The sequence below is a fragment of the Scyliorhinus torazame genome, chromosome 8 (genome assembly GCF_047496885.1).
Source record: "Scyliorhinus torazame isolate Kashiwa2021f chromosome 8, sScyTor2.1, whole genome shotgun sequence".
NCBI lineage: Eukaryota > Metazoa > Chordata > Chondrichthyes > Carcharhiniformes > Scyliorhinidae > Scyliorhinus > Scyliorhinus torazame.
The window spans coordinates 132425648-132444156 of NC_092714.1; the positions used below are offsets into that span (position 1 = coordinate 132425648).

General features: G+C 45.8%; 1 protein-coding gene and 2 non-coding genes across 4 annotated transcripts in view; 1 reads left to right on the forward strand and 2 right to left on the reverse strand.

Moving 5' to 3' along the window:
• The window catches only part of wwc3 (WWC family member 3), a 298570-nt gene that overhangs the window by 38707 nt on the left and 241354 nt on the right, over window positions 1-18509 (reverse strand). For both annotated transcript variants that reach the window (XM_072514193.1, XM_072514194.1), the window contains 3 exons: window positions 8633-8875; window positions 7275-7364; window positions 4603-5177 (listed from right to left, as the gene is read on the reverse strand). In XM_072514193.1, coding sequence (XP_072370294.1) covers window positions 4603-5177; window positions 7275-7364; window positions 8633-8875 — 908 coding nt within the window. The remainder of the gene's footprint in view (window positions 1-4602; window positions 5178-7274; window positions 7365-8632; window positions 8876-18509) is intronic.
• LOC140428949 (small nucleolar RNA SNORA81) lies at window positions 5797-5964 on the forward strand. Its single transcript, XR_011948953.1, has one exon. It is a non-coding gene; the product is annotated as a small nucleolar RNA SNORA81 (small nucleolar RNA).
• On the reverse strand, window positions 6735-6934 carry LOC140428970 (U2 spliceosomal RNA). The gene has a single exon (XR_011948965.1). It is a non-coding gene; the product is annotated as a U2 spliceosomal RNA (small nuclear RNA).

The following is an 18509-nucleotide window of genomic DNA, read 5'->3' on the forward strand; positions in this document are numbered from 1 at the left end:
GAATGGTGGTGTTATGTGACATGGCCACAAGGTGGCAACAAACATCCAGGGATGGTCCACTGTACCTCTGAGTTTATAAATGTTTATACATTGCTGGCTCATTGGGTTCAATTTTTTCAAGTGGCAGAGATTAGACAGAGCTCCAAATCAATCTGTATTCGGTTAACACAAGCATTTCCATTAATTCATCAGTCCACATGCTAGTAACCCTGGTGAGTACCAACACATTTGAAGTTTTGAAATTCCTGCTGCTTTACTGTCCCAAAACATAAGTAAAACAAATCATTTATTGGCATGGGTAAACACCACAAGAGTGTGGCTTTGGCTGTGTCTTTGGATTGACTGCCCGTCACACACTTCGCCCATTCTATTGATCATTGTCTGAACGCCTGGACTTCCTTGTGTTCTGATCAGCTACGTGACTACAATTAAAAATCCTCTCTACATCCTGCCCCTCATTGCATTTCCCATTTCCCTGGAGGAAACCCACTGGAGTATTCCCTTTAAACCTGGAGATTTTAAACTCATTACAAACCAGGGAGAGACTGTATCGATGGAGCTTCAATCGAATGTTGTTTTGAAGCAAGCCGCTGGAAGACAGACACCAACTTTGTTTTTAAATATAAAGATATTCTGCAAACTATTTCCAGCACAGAAATAGGCCATCTGGCCCAAGTGGCCCATGCTAATATTTATGCAGCACTCAAGCCTTGTCTCATTCTTCTTAATCTAACCCTATCAAAATATGGGCAGCACAGTGGTTAGCACTGCTGCCTCACAGCGCCAGGGACCCAGGGTTCAATTTCTGCCTTAGGTGACTGTGTGGAGTTTGCACTTTCTCCCGGTGTCTGCGTGGGTTGACTCCGGGTGCTCCAGTTTCCTCCCACAGCCCAGTTGTATGTTTACAATCATATATTTGAACTGTGTTTGCAAGACAGTTCAATAATTTCCATTTAACAGGAAAAAGGGTTCAATCAAAATACCTGACGAAATGCAGAGTAATTGGGTGCTAAACCTCACATAGCACACCAGTTTAGCAGTGGGACAGTCTGTACACAATCTTTGCAGGCATTGCTCCCACTGACAAATTGGTGGAGCCAATTTTTATTGTTAAGCATTTGACACAGCACCAGGGACACGGGTTCGATTCCGACCTCGGGTTACTATCTGTGTGGAGTTTGCACATTCTCCCCGTGTCTGCATGTGTTTCCTCCGGATGCTCCGATTTCCTACCACAGCCCAAAGATGTGCAGGTTAGGTGGATTGGTCACGATAAATTGCTTCTTAGTATCCAAAGGTTAGGTGGGGTTACGGGGATAGGGAGGGGAAGTGGTCTGAGGTAGAGTGCTTTTTCGGAGAGTCGGTGCAGACTCGATGGGCTGAATGGCCTCCTCCTGCACTGTATGTTCTATGTTCTGTGTTCTAAACTCAAATTCACAACTTCAATTGTGGGATGTGAATTAGTATTCTTTGGATTATTAGTCCAGTAACATAACCACCAGGCTTTTGCACCTTCTGGCAATTTCTGATTTTAGATGTCCACAGCTCACCGTAGCAAGGTGTTTCTCATGCCAATCATAGAAGCAAGCAGAACAGAAGGCCATTGCGCGCGACCAGTCTGTACTTTCTGAGAGAGCTGTCCAATTTAGACCCACATCCTAATTCATAACTCTGCAAATTAGTTCTCTAATTCTCCTCGTTTTACCTCTTGTTCTTTTGTATGGAACACATTCTTCTATCTCCCTCAGGGAGATTATCTAGCTTCCTTCAAACACACCCATTCTATTCACCTTATCTACTCTGTATGGGATCTCCAAATTTGTAGGTGATACAAAGTTGGGTGGGAGGGTGAGCTGTGAGGAGGATACAGAGATGATTCAGCGGGATTGTGGACAGGCTGAGTGAGGGGCACATGCATGGCAGGTGCAGTATAATGTGGATAAAAGTGAGGTTATCCGCTTCGGTAGCAAAAATATGAAGACAGATTATTATTTGAATGGTGTGAATTGAGAGAGGTGGAAACTCCGCGAAACCTTGGTGTCGTCCTGCATCAGCTGCTGAAGGTAAGCGCGCAGGTACAACAGGCAGTAAAGAGAGCAAATGGTACGTTGGCCTTCATAGCGAGAGGATTTGAGTATAGGAATAGAGATGTTTTACTGCAATTGTATGGGCATTGGTGAGACCACACCTGGAGTATTGTGTGCAGTTTTGGTGTCCTTATCTGAGGAAGGGTGTTCTTGCTATGGAGGGAGTGCAACAAAGGTTTACCAGGCTCATTCCTGGGATAACAGGACTGTCATATGAGGAGAAACTAAGTCAGTTAGGATTATATTCATTGGAGTTTAGAAGAGTGAGAGGGGATCTCATAGAAACTTACAAAATTCGAACAGGATTAGACAGGGTAGATTCAGAAAGAATGTTCCCGATGGTGGGGGAGTCCAGAACAAGGGGTCATAGTTTGAGGATAAGGGGTAAACCTTTTGGGGACTTAAGTGAGGAGAAATCTCTTCACCCAGAGCGTAGTGAATCTGTGGAATTCACTACCACAGAAAGTAGTTGAGGCCAAAATGTTGTATAATTTCAAGAAGAGGTTAGATATAACTCTTGAAGGGCAGCACGGTGGCGTGGTGGTTAGCACTGCTGTCTCACGGTGCTGAGGACCCGGGTTCTATCCCGCCCCTGGGTCACTATCTGTGTGGCACAAAGACCAGCACAGGAACAGGCCCTTGGGCCCACCAAACCTGCCGGCCATGGTATCTGCCTAAGCTAAAACCATATGCAATTACGGAGTCTGTATCCTTCCATTCCCACCCTATTCATATATTTGTCGAAATGCCCCTTAAATGCCGCTTTCGCACCTGCTCCCACCACCTCCCCAGGCAGCGTGTTCCATATATTTACCACCCTCGCACATCTGCTCTAAACTTTTCCCCACACACTTTAAACCTATGTCCCCAAGTACTTGACTCTCCTATCCTAGGATAGAGCATCTGACTATCCACTCTGTCCATGCCACTGATAATCTTGGAGACCTCGATCAGGTCACCTCTCAAACTCAGCCGTTCCAGTGAGAACAGATGGAGTTTATCTAACCTCTCCTCATAGCTAATGCCCTCCATACCAGGCAACATCCTAGTAAACCACTTCTGTACCCTGTCCAAAGCATCCACATCCTTCTGGTAGTGTTGCGACCAGAATTGTACACAATATTCCAAATGAGGCCTACCTAAGGTTCTGTACAGCTGCAACATGACTTGCCAATTTTTATATTCAATGCCCCGACCGATGAAGGCCAGCATGCTGTATGCCTTCTTGACCTCCTTATCCACATGCGTTGCAACTTTCAGTGATTGGTGGACATGCACGCCCAGTTCTCTCTGTCTATACTCACAAGAGACCTACCATTTACTGTGTAATTCCTACATGCATTGGACCTTCGAAAGTGCATTACCTCACACTTGTCTGGATTAAACTCCATCTGCCATTTCTCCGTCCAACACCCCAACTAGTTTATATCCTGCTGTATCCTCTGACAATCCTCGTCACTATCCGCAACTCCACCAATTTTTGTGTCACCTGCGAACTTACTAATCAGACCAGCTGCATTTTCTTCCAAATCATTTATATACATTTATATACACTACGAACAACAAAGATCCCAGAACTAATCCCGGTGGAACACCCTGTGGAGTTTGCACATTCTCCCCGTGTCTGCGTGGGTCTCACCCCCACAACCCAAAAGATGTTCAGAGTAGGTGGATTGGCCACACTAAATTGCCCCTTAATAAATAAATAAAAATATATAAATAGCTCTTGGGGCTAAAGGGATCAAAGGATACGGGGGGAAGGCAGGGTCAGGGTATTGAACTTGATAATCAGCCATGATCATAATGCATGGCTGAGCGGGCTTATCGGCCGAATGGCCTTCTCTTGCTTCTATTTTCTATGTAACAAATTTCACATTCTCTCCGGATGAAGAAATTTCTCCTTGAATGCCGATTGAAATGTTTGTATTATAGTAACAGCTGGTCTTGCCTGCAAATAAAACATCTTCTCACTATCAACCCTTTCATAAATTTACAACCTCCACCAGGTCACTTCGTCATCTCTTTCCTGAAGAAATGAGCTTGAGACTGTTCAATCTTCCCCAATAGGTATAGCTTTAGATCTGGTATCATTTTAGTAAATCTTTTTTGCTGTTGCACCTTTTCTAATGCTTCCACATCCTCCCAACGATATGGAGGCAGAATTGTTCACGGTACTTGGAGTGTGATCTCACCAAGGTATGACACAAGTTTAAAATTACTTCTCTTTTTTCCAAATCTATCCCTCCAGAAATGAATCCCAGGGATATGTTGGCTTGTTTAAGTGGTCTTATTAAACTGTATTGCTACTTTTAGTAACCTGTGTACTTGCAACCCCATGTTCCTATGTTCCTCCACACCAAGTCATCGCCAATTAGGTACTGTCCTTGGCTACTGATGATGCAATACAGCTGACCCATTTTCAGTACTCAAACAATTGTGCTCAATTCCAGTTTCCAGCAAAGTAATAAGTGCCGCAGTGATGTTGAAAATAAATTACATTAAAATGTGACTGTACCTCCTACACCTTGAACAGGTGGCCTCCCTCTGGAATCCATGTCTTGGGTTACTTTGATATCTCCAAGCGAAGCTCCAATGATGTGGGAGGATGCAGCCTCCTGCAAATTGTGACAAACAGCTTGAGCCTGTATTCGGAGGGCTTCTGACTCCGATCTCATGACTAGCTCCTCAAATTCCTCATTCATCTGGGCCAGTGGAGAGTCACGAGAAGCAGAGAGGTAAGGTGTGTCGAGTGGGGAGCTTGGTGGGGAGAGGGACGACAATGAAGACCTGGAGGAGAGTGACGCCAAGGACTGAGGGGGGTCCAAAGATCTCCTCGGCTTGCTCAAGTTAGACAGTCCTAGGTGGTCGACGAATGAAGGGTCCTTAGCTATTGTATCGAACGGAAGAAGATCAAACTGCAGATAGCACCCCAAATCGATCAGTGCGTCCGTCTCATATTGTGGAAGCCCATATATATCAGTAAAACTGACCGAGCTTAAAGAACCTCGACTAGAAGCCAGTGATCCACAGCTAGATGCAAGGGAGCTTCTGCTACTGCCAGACGACACGGTGAGTGAACTAGCGGTTAAGCTGCAATACAAAGGATATTATTTTAGTTCTGAATGTGAGATCACAGGACGCTGATAGTGTAGAAAACCATATTTTCAAAAGTCAGAACCAGGAGATGCCTTGGGAAGGTGGGGATTTGTGATGATTGACAGGTTTGGGGGAACCAATGACAGGAATCTGAGGGAGGGGCAGTTGAAAATTGGGGGTTTATGCGAGGACAGCTTCATTGCCACAAACACTCAAAAGTCACGTAACAATCAACAGAGTGTAAAGCTCCTGTCCAAACAGGCATCACTGTTTATGATTACATTATTTTGCCCTGATTTTTAGGTATTATAAATTTGGAGTACCTTATATTATGGGAATTGGTTTTAATGTAACTGCACTTAAAAGTGAAAGGGTGGGGGTTGCAAAAGGGCTGGAAGGTAATCAGTGACGGGCGATGCTGCCGTGTCCAGGCCTCTGTGCCCTCAACTGGCTGATGGATCCCCACCACCGCTTTCGCTCACTCACTGGCTGTTGCCCGCCGGCTCTGGCAAGCTGCTGGAAGATGTGAAGGATTTCCTCTTGAGCTGGGGCTGGCTCACGGTGCTGGTGTATTTGTAGGTGTCTATCTGTCTGCGGCCTGCAGCCACCCCTGAGCTTCTCATCATTAACCATTGATAATGGCTTATTGTACCCCTGCCTTTTGTAATAATGCTAGTAGAGTACACCGAGGAAGGAGAAAAAATGCACAGTGTTGCAAATGAGGCCAGGGTGGACCTCTTAATGTCCAGTGCTCTTTGTCTCAAGATTCTGTGCTACAGGTTTTATGGATGTCTGGTTGGTTGATCCTCTGCACATTGAGATACGGGTGAAATTAAATGATCTTTGGATGATCAAGGGTTGGAGAATGGAAAATAATTGAACCAGGGCGTGCAAGTTTTTGGTTTGTATTCTATCTTTATTTTTGTATATTTTGATTGTATAGCAATATGTACTGTAATTTAAGAAGGGGTGTGATGGCCGGAACACACAATCTTTACATTACAGACTAAATAATTGGGATATTCAGCTACCATTGTCAAGAATGGAGGGCTAACAAATGTACGTAAATATGAATGGAAAATGGTGGCGTGTGTACAGAAACCAGAATTCCAATGAGGGGGATTGGTGTGAAGAACTGACTGGGAAGAATTTTAATTATTTAAAGCATAGCTAATTAACTTTAAAAAAAAAGATAATGGCTTATTAACCATCTCCTAATTACAGCCAATAAACTTCATCAGAGTTATGGATCTGTCTGTTAGCATCAAGATACTTGTTTGTTTGTTTCACTTTAACAATAGGAATTCTGGGACACATCAATTTATGTGGAGAAACTGGGTTAGCTGGTTATTTTAAATAATACTGCAAGAATTGAGTAAACATGGCCTGGAACTCACTGATGTTTCCGTTTTGTTAATTCTCCTAGCAGGTTGGCCCAGGGGGATGGAATTCGCTATAAGTGGGGGCAGTCAGGACTGTAAATAGTCAGAGTGACTTCCTCAGCCACTTCAGAGGCAACCACACTGTCATGTGAATGGACGTCAACATTTTAAAAATTGCTTTCTCAAAAGTTACAAAGCCAATGCGCAGAGTGGACTGAGCAAGCCCTTAATCCATCTCCTTGCTTCTCCAAAAAACAATTTAAATTTAAATGGAATCAAATTCATGGTCCCCACAAAAGGGACATACTAGATCCAAGCTTACAAGAAGAGGCGTTACGCTTGATCTTAGCCAAAAGGCTGAGAGGCGATGACTGGACTTGCCCTTAAGCCTGACTAGATGAGGATACCCTGTTTCCTTACATTAACAAAAGTACAACAGCTTCATGGACACTTTTACTGATCTCCATTTCTGATTTCCTCATCTTGTGAAACTGAATTCAACTTTTTCAACAGCTAGGTTGGGCCATTCTCAGGATTATTAGTCCAGGAACATAACCGCTACACAGCCTTACTAGATGCTTTCAATCATGCCTAAACCATTAAGAAAATACCATAACGTATTTGACAACTAGATAAGAACAACTAGATTTAGTTTACTTTTACAGTTTACCGTGCAGTTTTATAAAATACTGGCAACAGGCCCACTAACCTCTTCAGCTGAGAGTGCAAATATGTGGTTAAACGTGTAGCTTCTTCCAACTGTTTTAACAGACAGTTTCGCTTCTCTTGCAGCATCATCCTGCAGGAAAAAGATTAAAAACATTATTGGGAATAAGAACGAGAATGAGCATAGTCCTGAAGTTTCAACATACAGCTAAACAGAAAAAACGCGACATGTCTATCACACCTTCCATACCCCTCTGTATATTATCGGACCTTTCATCCATTCATCCACCTGCATGGCAAAGATTTTAAAAGCATGACTGCTGTAAAAGCCTAACGTAACTACTTGATTTGCAAACTCTCATGCTCAACACACAAACATTCAGTTTACAGGCAGGAGCTTGGCTAACTAAATTCTCAACACGAGATCTGCAACTAAATTCAATCGCTTTACTTTGCAACATTAAGAACAAAAGTGCAAACCCTTGTGGGGTTAGAGGGTCTGGTTAGAGAATCTTTAACATGAATTCCCAAGCACATAATCCACATTCCAAAAGTGATACCCGTGTTCCCTTTAATATTTAGTTGCTATGTGCAGCCTGTATTTTTTCCAGCGCATTGTCTCTTGAAATTTGTTTGCCCGGCTGTTCACATGTTTCTTGTCATAGAGTAAGGCCTGCATAGTATCTTGCAGGCTGCCCTGTGGCTATGCTGCTTAGCGAGAGTATTGGTTGATATCATTAAACATCCTCATATATCAGCGCTTCCACATTTAATGTTTTTGCAAAATAATCAAGTGCAAAGTTGCTGGAAACCAGACAGCGAAGACTGGAATTGAGATTATGAAAAGACAACAACTTGCTCAAGGATAAATCACCCTGGGGTCACCCGGCCCCGGGTCACCCTGGGTTCAGCCAGGCGGGGCCAGATCTTCCTGTCCCGGCGACGGTGACCCTCCACCGTGGGTTCCCCAACGATGGAGGGTGCGAGTAACTGGGAAACCCACTGACAGCAGTGGGATCGGAAGATCCTGCCAGCAACCAATCGTGAGCTTCCTCTGCCACCGCAAAAAATACCATGGGGGGTTGGAGGGGGCAGACAGAACATCCCGCTCTACCTCCTCGACCAAACGTTCAGTCACTTTGCTAATTTTCTTTATCTCAGTCAGGTTCTGTTCCCGGGCTGTTTCCTATGTTGACGCTGTTTTAGTGGAAGGGTTTGTGGGAAAAGAAGAGACAGATTAATTGAATAGATCTTACAAAGGGCTGGCAAGGACCTGGTGGGCCGATTGACCTCCTTCTGCACTGCATGTTTCGATGACACAAATGCAAGTTGTCTGGATATGATAAGAGCACTAAGATGATTTTGCTGGGCTACAAAAGATTTTGCAAAGGAAACACAAACCTTTCAGCAAACTCCTGACATGGAATGGACACTGCACGCTGGACATCGTCCTCCAGACGCTGGCGTTCCGCTTCAAGTCGAGCCAGTTCCTCGGGCATACGCTTCTGCTGGCTAATGAGCTGCAGCTCCTGGAGTAGTGCCTCCTTCTCTCTGATTAGCTGGAGACGGGCCCAATCAGCCTCAGCCCTTCCTGGCCATGTTTCATTATCCAACTGAGCGAGCTGTAGCTGTATACTGGAAACTCTGTGTTACAGATGGGTGGGGAAGAAAGGGAAGCCCCGGGGGGGAGGAAGAGAGAGAGAGAGAGAGAGAGTGTGAGGGGGCAGAAGAGATGGGAAAATGATGGAGAGAGGGAGATAAAATGGTGGTTAATATCTGAGAAAAGCTAGTTTTTCCACAACAGTAAGAAATGGTCACAATAATTCAAGCAGCCACCCATAATTCCTCTTGCTTTTTACTTAAAATGATCACAAAAGGAAACACAAAAGAAATGTCTAAATACCACGAGGTATCGAGGCCTATTTTCCCCCAGCCTGAACCTGGCAGACACCAGCTGACTTTGCAGATTCAATTTTTTCATCCTCAGGATTTGTTTATTGCTCATCCCCGTTACCCTAAGAAGCTGGTGGTGATGGTAGGCCTTCTTCAGTCATGCAATGGTTTTGGATTCTGAGTCACCTCTGAGGACAGCTGTCACATTTAAACCAAATACAGATTTCCTTCCCTTAAGGACATCTAGAGTTCGATGGGGTCTTAACAACAACCTGGCAGCTCCACGGTCATTTTCACTGACAACAGCTTTTTAGCTCCAGTTTCTTAAAAGTTGATTCAATCTCTCAAACTGAAATGTTCTCTGGAATACTAGTCCATGCTTCCAGATTACAAACACAGTAACAATCACTACATTATTCTCCCTTGGGTGCTGGTTCACCCCTCATCAGTGAAGGATAGTTAGGAAATTCTGGAGGATTTATTGACCTGGAAGCAGCATAAACTGAGAGCTAGAGCAGAAAGTGTCTCAGTGAATTACCAGAATATAAAGCAAAACATACTAGGCGTGCAATGTATCGGCTTCGCTGTGAACAACTCAGGACACCACAAGGCTGGTGAATCTCGCAAGAGGCCTCTCGCAAGATTTACCAGCCTCATCACACCTCGCAAGATCCAACAAGCAGTCGCAATCTGGATCCCGCCCATTGAGGTCGGGACACAGATTTGCATATTCAAGTCAGCAGTTAATCTCACTTGAATATGTCTACGCCAGACCCACACACCACCCGGGATCTGACGGCCTTGCCTTGGAGACCCTGAGCGGGCGCCTTTTAGCACTGGTTTCCACAAATGTGGGCCAGGTGTACCGGCACTTGGGTAGGGGGGACGGGGACGGGGGGGGGGGGGACTGATTTCCCAGGTGATCACAGGCCACTGGGTGGTCAGGCTCTGGGCAGGGTGATACCCTGGCACCCCAATGCCACTCAGGAGCTGTGGTACTGCCAGCCTGGTGCCCTGGTAGTGTCTCCTGGGCACCCTGGCAGTACCACTCTGGCAGTGCCAGGGTTCCCAGGTGGCTGTCAGGATGCCAGGCTGGAGGTGCCCAGGTGGCATCAGGCCCGTGCAGGGGATCAGGCCCGGGGGTGCTCTGCCCTTATGAGGTGGGTTGCAGGGGGCTCGATGACCCCCTATTGACGGCATAGGGTGTTGTGGGGGTCCGTAAGCCAGGGGAGGGGGTCTCGACATTGGGGCACCATTGAAACGAGATTAAGTGCTGCCTTGGCAGACCGTTTCTCACCCAGGCCCGGAAATGAAAAAGAGTCCCGTTTAATAGCTGGGTCGTTCTCAGTGCTGATAGCGTCAGGAAACACGCGGTGAAACACGTTCAACATGTGGTGAACCACTGTGTTATATTGTACATACTGTTCTTACTTATTGTATTTACTGTTTGTTACATGTCTGGGTTTGTCCCTGCTGGCTCTGCCCCTCGGGCTCAAGTATAAAGGTAGCTAACCTCCAGCTGTGCCCTCATTCTGGGACCGGCTGCCAGCAGGTGTCTTTTAGCTGATTAAAGCCACAGTTTACTCTTCCGACTCTCGTCTGTCGTCATTGATGGTACATCAATTTAATCAGCTAAAATTTTAAGATGGATCCATCGCTCAAGCCTGATCGCCTGGAGCTGGACCCCCAAGCAGCCGACGCCACTGCCACGTTTGAACACTGGCTCAGCTGCTTTGAATCTTACATTGATTCCTCCGCCACCGCCGAGACCCACAAGCTGTGAGTCCTCAACTCCCGGGTGAGCCCGCAAGTTTTCCTTCTTATCAGAGACGCTATCTCGTACGAGGTTGCGATAACGCTGTTGAAGGGGCAGTATGTTAAGGAAGTCAACGAGGTGTACGCTAGGCATCTCCTTGCCACAAGGCGACAGCGTCCCGCAAGCTGAATTTCTGCGCGCCTTGCGGGTACTCGGCCGGAACTGCAGTTGTAAGGCGGTATCAGCTGTCAAGCACACCGAATTGCTGATCCGGGACGCCTATGTCGCAGGCATAAAATCTAATCACATCCGCCAGCGCCGACTAGAAGGGGGTACACTCGACCTCCAAGACACAGTACAACTCTCGGGCTCGTTGGAAGTGGCCTTCCATAATATGGATGCCTACACCTCCGACCACACGGCACCCGCGTGGACGTCGTGGGCGCCGCCATCACCCGACCCAGGGGCACCGCAAGCCTGTGCCGCGCAGTGACCGCCAACTCCGGAGACCCAAAATGTTACTTGTAAGGGATAGAAACTGGGGACATGAGAAATACTCAAGTGGTAAAGGTAAAGGTGATCTGACGGGAGACAATAAAGAGAGTGTAACTCTGATTAAAAAAGAAATCCAGGAGGGTGGAAAAGAAATGAAAAGTTTCAAATGTTTTCACTGTAATAAACTAGGCCATGTAAAGTCACAGTGTTGGTGGTTGAAGAAAAGCACTGGAAAGGCTGATGTGGTAAAACAGGATGAGACAGTGGGGTTTGTTAAAGTGGTAAAGGAAAGCGCAAGGGAAGCGAAGGAGGTGCAAACGATTGTACAGCCTGTTCAAGAAGTAATTGTTAAGAAGGTGCCAGATGTCTTTAAATAATTTACTTGTGTGGGTAAAGTTTACTCATGTGTATCAGGAGGAGCAGGTAAAGAAGTCACAATTTTACGAGATACAGGGGCTAGTCAATCTTTAATGGTAAGAGATGAGGAATTATGTAGTTTGGGAAGAAAAGGTAGTGATATGTGGAATTCAGGGTGAGAGGAGTAGCGTTCCATTATATAAGTTAAGGTTGGAAAGTCCAGTAAAGAGTAGTTAAGTGGTAGTAGGAGTAATAGATAAACTATCTTCTCCAGGAATACAGTTTATTTTGGGTAATGATATAGTTGGATCGCAGGTGGGAGTGATGCCTACTGTGGTTGATAAGCCAGTGGAAAATCAGTCAACTGAAGTGTTGAAGGACGAATATCCTGGGATTTTTCTGGATTGTGTAGTAACAAGGTCGCAAAGTCACAGGTTAAGACAAGAGGAGAAATCAAAGAGTGAAGATGAAGTTGAAGTGCAATTATCAGAAACGATTTTTGATCAGATGGTTGAAAAGGAACAAGAACAGGTAGAGGATGAGGCGGATATTTTTAGTTGAGGAAAATTGGCGGAGTTACAACAGAAAGATGTAGAAATAAGACGGATATATCAGAAAGCATATATGGAAGAGGAATCTGAGAGTATACCAGAGTGTTATTACCGTAAAAATGATGTCTTGATGAGAAAATGGGAGACCTGTACATATGCAGGCGGATGAAAAGTGGGCAGAAGTTCATCAAGTAGTATTGCCGATAGGGTATAGAAAGGAGGTATTGCGAGTTGCACATGAGGTACCAGTGGGAGGTCATTTGGGAATAAGGAAAACTCAAGCTAAAATCCAGAAATATTTTTATTGGCCTGGACTACATAAAATTGTAGTTAAATTTTGTCAATCATGTCACACTTGTCATGTGATAGGGAAACCTCAAGCAGTGATAAAACCAGCACCCTTAATACCCATTCCAGCATTTGAGGAACCTTTTACGAGGGTCCTAATTGATTGCGTAGGATCGCTTCTTAAAACAAAAAGTGGGAATCAATATCTTTTGACTATAATGGATGTGTCTACTAGGTTTCCAGAGGCCATTCCAGTACGTAACATTACAGCTAAAAGGATTGTGGAGGAGTTACTTAAATTCTTTACTAGATATGGACTACCCACAGAAATACAATCGGATCAAGGATCAAACTTTATCTCAAGGTTATTCAAAGAAGTTATGGATAGCTTAGGAATAAAACAATTTAAATCAACAGCGTACCATCCAGAATCGCAGGGAGCGTTAGAAAGGTGGCACCTGACATTAAAGACAATGTTGAGGGCGTATTGTCAAGATTATCCAGAGGATTGGGATAAAGGAATTCCATTCATATTGTTTGCAATTAGGGATGCACCTAATGAGTATACCAAATTTAGTCCTTTTGAACAAATTTTTGGTCATGAGGTAAGAGGGCCACTTAAATTGATTAAGGAAAAATTGGTGGGTGAGAAATCGGAAATTACACTATTGGATTACGTGTCAAAATTTAGGGAACGATTAAATAGAGCAGGTGAATTGGCTAGACAACATTTGAAAGTTGCACAAAATGTGATGAAACGGGCAGCGGACACGAAATCCAAAGTTCGTAGCTTTGCCAGTGGGGATAAAGTTTTAGTGTTATGTTGTTACCAGTGGTAGGTGAGCCTTTAAAAGCTAAGTTTCGTGGACCATATCAGATTGAAAGGAAATTGAGGTGAATTATGTGGTTAAAAACACCAGATAGAAGGAAGACTCACCGAGTGTGTCATGTGAATAATCTTAAAAGGTACTTTGAAAGGGAAGGAGAGAAAAAGGAGGTTTTAATGATTCTAACTCACAGTGACGAAACAAATCCAGATGACTGTGAATTTGACATACCGCAAATTAAATTGGAAAATGAGGATGTTCTTAAAAATTGGGATGAATTGTTAAGTTACCTTCCAGAGGAAAAACAAACTGACCTGAAAGAGTTATTGATATCACATGGGCAAGTTTGTGGAGATAAATTGGGAAGTACTAAAATGGCTATACATGATGTCGGTGTGGAAAATGATGTTCCGATCAAACAACATCCATATAGACTTAACCCTTTTAAATTGGCACAGGTTAACAAAGAGATTGAGAATATGCTTACAAATGGCATAATTGAAGTGGGTTGCAGCCAATGGAGCTCACCCATAGTGATGGTACCTAAACCAGACATTACCCAACGGTTGTGTGTGGACTATCGAAAGGTGAATGCAGTTACAAGAACGGACTCTTATCCTATCCCACGTTTGGAGGATTGCATTGAGAAAGTGGGACAATCCGCTTTTATTTCCAAATTGGATTTACTTAAAGGTTACTGGCATGTACCTTTATCTGAATGGGCGAAGGAAATTTCAGCTTTTGTGACTCCAGATGGTATATACCAGTTCAAAGTTATGCCATTTGGCATGAAAGACACCCAGCAACATTTCAACGATTAACTAATACAGTCATTTCAAGATTACCCAATTGTGCAGTATACATCGACGATCTGGTAGTTTTCAGCCAGACAGGGAAAGAACATTTAAAATATCTGAGGGAGTTATTCCAACGAATTCAGGAGGCGTGTTTGGTGATAAACCTAGCCAAAAGTGAATTTGGAAAAGCCCAAGTCACTTTCCTTGGCCATACAATCGGACAGGATCGACTGGTCCCACGGGATGTGAAAACGAAAGTTATCGGAGAGTTTCCGATACCCTCGACATGACGGGAAATAATGCGATTTCTTGGTATGAGTGGATTTTACCGGAAATTTGTACCAAATTTTAGCAGTGTGGTCGCTCCACTGACGGACTTGTTCAAGAAATGTAACAAATTCCAGTGGACAGCGGAGCGTCAACAGGCATTTGACGGCCTGAAGACTGTGTTAATCACTGCTCCTGTGTTAGTCATCCCAAATTATACCAAACCATTCAAAGTGGCGGTTGATGCGTGTGATGTGGGTGTAGGTGCGGTGCTTCTTCAAGCCGATGATGAAGGGCTAGAGCGGCCTGTTGGTTATTTTTCAAAGAAATTGAATTCTCACCAGAAAAAGTATTCGACGATTGAGAAGGAGACTTGAGTTTGGTGCTGGCTTTGCAACATTTTCATATTTGTGTGACCAGCAATCCATCTGACACCATTATATACACTGATCATAATCCTTTGACTTTTTTGGAGCGATTCCGGAATAACAATGCAAGGCTGTTTCGCTGGAGTTTATTGTTACAGCCATTTCATTTAAAAATAGTACATGTGGCAGGACGGGAAAATGCGATAACCGATGCTTTGTCACGAATGTGATCAATCGAGAAGGTTTTCGGTTGGAGGAAGAAGAACAAAGAAAAATAGACTATATTATTATACCTGTTTGCGTGTGTTGTTTTTTTAAAACAAAAAGGTATATTTACTGTGTGCATTTTAGTGGATGGTGCAAAAGTGAAAAATGAAACCATCTTGAAGTTGATGGTTTATTTTTTTTCTTGGGGGGGAGGTGTCATGTGAGGGTAACCTTTAAGAAATGGATGTTTAAGCAATGTACATTTAAGAAATGCAGTGGTGTCAGAGTGTGGGTGGAGCTTCGTTTTAGTTTAGCCATTTTGCAGTTTAGTTTCAGTTTGAAAAGAGCTTGGGTGTGTGACTGTTTTTGCAGTGAGCTGGATCTGCTGTGATCTCTGCCATGAAAGACTATCTCTGGATCATTTGGGTGATTTAAACTCATAATAGTAAAGCCTTTAACCTGATGTGTTTCTGTTTAAAGGTGTTAAGTCTCATGGATGTTGAAAGGAATAACTGAAGGATTATTTAGTGTTGTAATATTTTCTGGGTTATCTTTGAAGTAAGAGGTGGTAAGAGATCCAATGTTTATTTAAGAGGTTAAGTTGAGTTTATGGAATAAACATTGTTTTGTGTTTAAAAACCCACGTGTCCATAATTGTAATCCCACACCTAGGGAACAAGCTGTGTGCTCGGAAAAGCAACAATAGCATTAAAGGGGGAGGTTGGTTGAACTCCATGATACATTTTGGTGTTCTGAAAACACCTCTCCCATAACACCATGGTAAGCACCCCAGACAACGCTGCCCAGCGAGGAGCACAATCTGCAACGGGTGCGGAAAGAAGGGCTACTTCTCTAAAGTCTGCCAGGCCCGACCTGTTTCTAAACCAGCAGCGCTGCGTGTAGCCAACGGGGACCGCCCCCATCTTCCACGTCGTCCGCCACGTGCAACCCGTGGGGACCGCCATCTTCAACGCCACCTGTCACGTGCGACCCGTGGGGCCTGCCATCTTCGACGCCACCCATCACGTGCGACCCGTGGTGGCCGCCATCATGGAATCACCCCGCCGCCTCCCGGAACCCCTGCTCACCAGATCGTCCGCTGGCCTCCGCTACCCTTGATCAGCCCACCCACCTTCCGAAGCTCGCCTCCATCACCCTCGACCAATCTCGACCTCATCACCTCACTAAATCCATGATGGCCATCCGGATCAATGGCCACGAGACGACCTGCCTCTTCGACTCCGGGAGCACGGAGAGTTTCATTCACCCAGATACGGTTCGGCGCTGCTCCCTCCCAATTTTACCCGCGACCCAGAAAATCTCCCTGGCTTCTGAATCACATTCCGTGGAAGTCCATGGGTACTGTGCCGCAACCCTTACAGTACGGGGTGTCGAGTACAAAAATTTCAAGCTCTACGTCCTCCCCCAACTCTGCGCTGCCCTATTACTAGGTCTAGATTTCCAATGCCACCTCAAAAGTCTTATCTCAGAGTTCAATGGACCCCTGCCCCCTCTCACCGTCTGTAGCCTCTCGACACTTAAGGTCGCCCCTCCCCCGCTCTTTGCTAACCTCACCCCGGACTGTAAGCCCGTCGCCACTAGGAGCAGACGATACAGTGCTCGGGACAAGGCCTTTATCAGGTCGGAGGTCTAGCGACTCCTGCGGGAAGGGATCATTGAAGCCAGTACCAGCCCCTGGAGAGCCCAAGTGGTGGTCTTCAAAACTGGGGAGAAGCACCGGATGGTCATCGACTACAGTCAGACCATCAACCGGTGCACGCAGCTCGATGCGTACCCCTTCCCATGCATATCTGACATGGTCAATCAGATTGCGCAGTATCGAGTCTTCTCCACTAGTGATTTGAAGTCCGCATACCACCAGCTCCCTATCCGCCCGGAGGACCGCCAATACGGCTGTTTAGCACAGGGCTAAATCGCTGGCTTTGAAAGCAGACCAAGGCAGGCCAGCAAGCACGGTTCAATTCCTGTAACAGCCTCCCCGAACAGGCGCCGGAATGTGGCGACTAGGGGCGTTTCACAGTAACTTCATTTTGAAGTCTACTTGTGACAATAAGCAATTTTCAGATGGCTGCCTCTCCCACTTCCTCAGGGTCCCCATCGGCGTCACCAATGGGGTCTCGGTCTTCCAACGGGAGATGGACCGAATGATTGACCAGTACGGGCTGCGGGACACGTTCCCGTATCTGGATAATGTCACCATCTGCAGCCATCACCAGCAGGACCATGACGCTAACCTCCAACATTTCCTCCACACCGCCAAGCTCCTTAACCTAACATACAATAAGGAGAAATGCGTTTTCCGCACAACCCGCCTAGCCATCCTTGGCTACGTTGTGGAAAATGGGGTCCTAGGGCCCGATCCCGACCGCATGTGCCCCCTCCTGGAACTTCCACTCCCCCACTGCCCCAAGGCCCTGAAGAGATGCCTGGGGTTCTTTTCCTATTATGGACAGTGGGTCCCCAATTATGCAGACAAGGCCTGTCCACTCATTAAATCCACCATTTTTCCCCTGACGGCTGAGGCCCGCCTGGCCTTCAACCGCATCAAGGCAGACATTGCCAAAGCCGCGATGCACGCAGTAGACGAGTCCATCACGTTCCAAGTGGAGAGCGATGCATCGGACTTTGCTCTGGCCGCTACCCTCAACCAGGCGGGCAGGCCCGTGGCTTTCTTCTCCCGTACCCTCCAGGGCTCCAAAATTCGACACTCCTCCGTCGAAAAGGAAGCCCAGGCCATTGTGGAAGCTGTGCGACATTGGAGGCATTACCTGGCCGGCTGGCGATTCATTCTCCTCACTGACCAACGGCCGGTTGCCTTCATATTTAACAATACGCAGCGGGGCAAGATCAAGAATGACAAGATCCTAAAGTGGAGGATCGAACTCTCCACCTATAATTATGATATCTTGTATCGACCAGGGAAGCTCAATGAGCCCCCAGATGCCCTGTCCCGCGGTACATGTGCCAGCACACAAGTAGACCGACTCCGGGCTCTCCACAATGACCTCTGTCACCCGTTTTTTTCAATTTGTCAAGGCCCGCAACCTGCCTTACTCCATCGAAGAGGTCAGGACCATGACCAGGGACTGCCAGGTCTGCGCGGAGTGCAAACCGCAGTTCTATCGGCTGGATAGAGCACACCTGGTAAAGGCCTTCCGCCCCTTTGAGCACCTCAGCATCGATTTCAAAGGGCCCCTCCCCTCCACTGACCGTAATGTGTACTTTCTCAATATCATTGATGAGTACTCATGTTTCCCTTCCACCATCCCGTGCCCTGACATGATCTCTGCCACAGTCATCGAAGCCCTGCACAGCCTCTTCACCTTGTTCGGATTCCCCACTTACATCCATAGCGATCGGGGTTCCTCCTTCATGAGTGATGAGCTGCGTCAGTTCCTGCTTAGCAAGGGCATCGCCTCAAGCAGGACTACCAACTACAACCCCCGGGGAA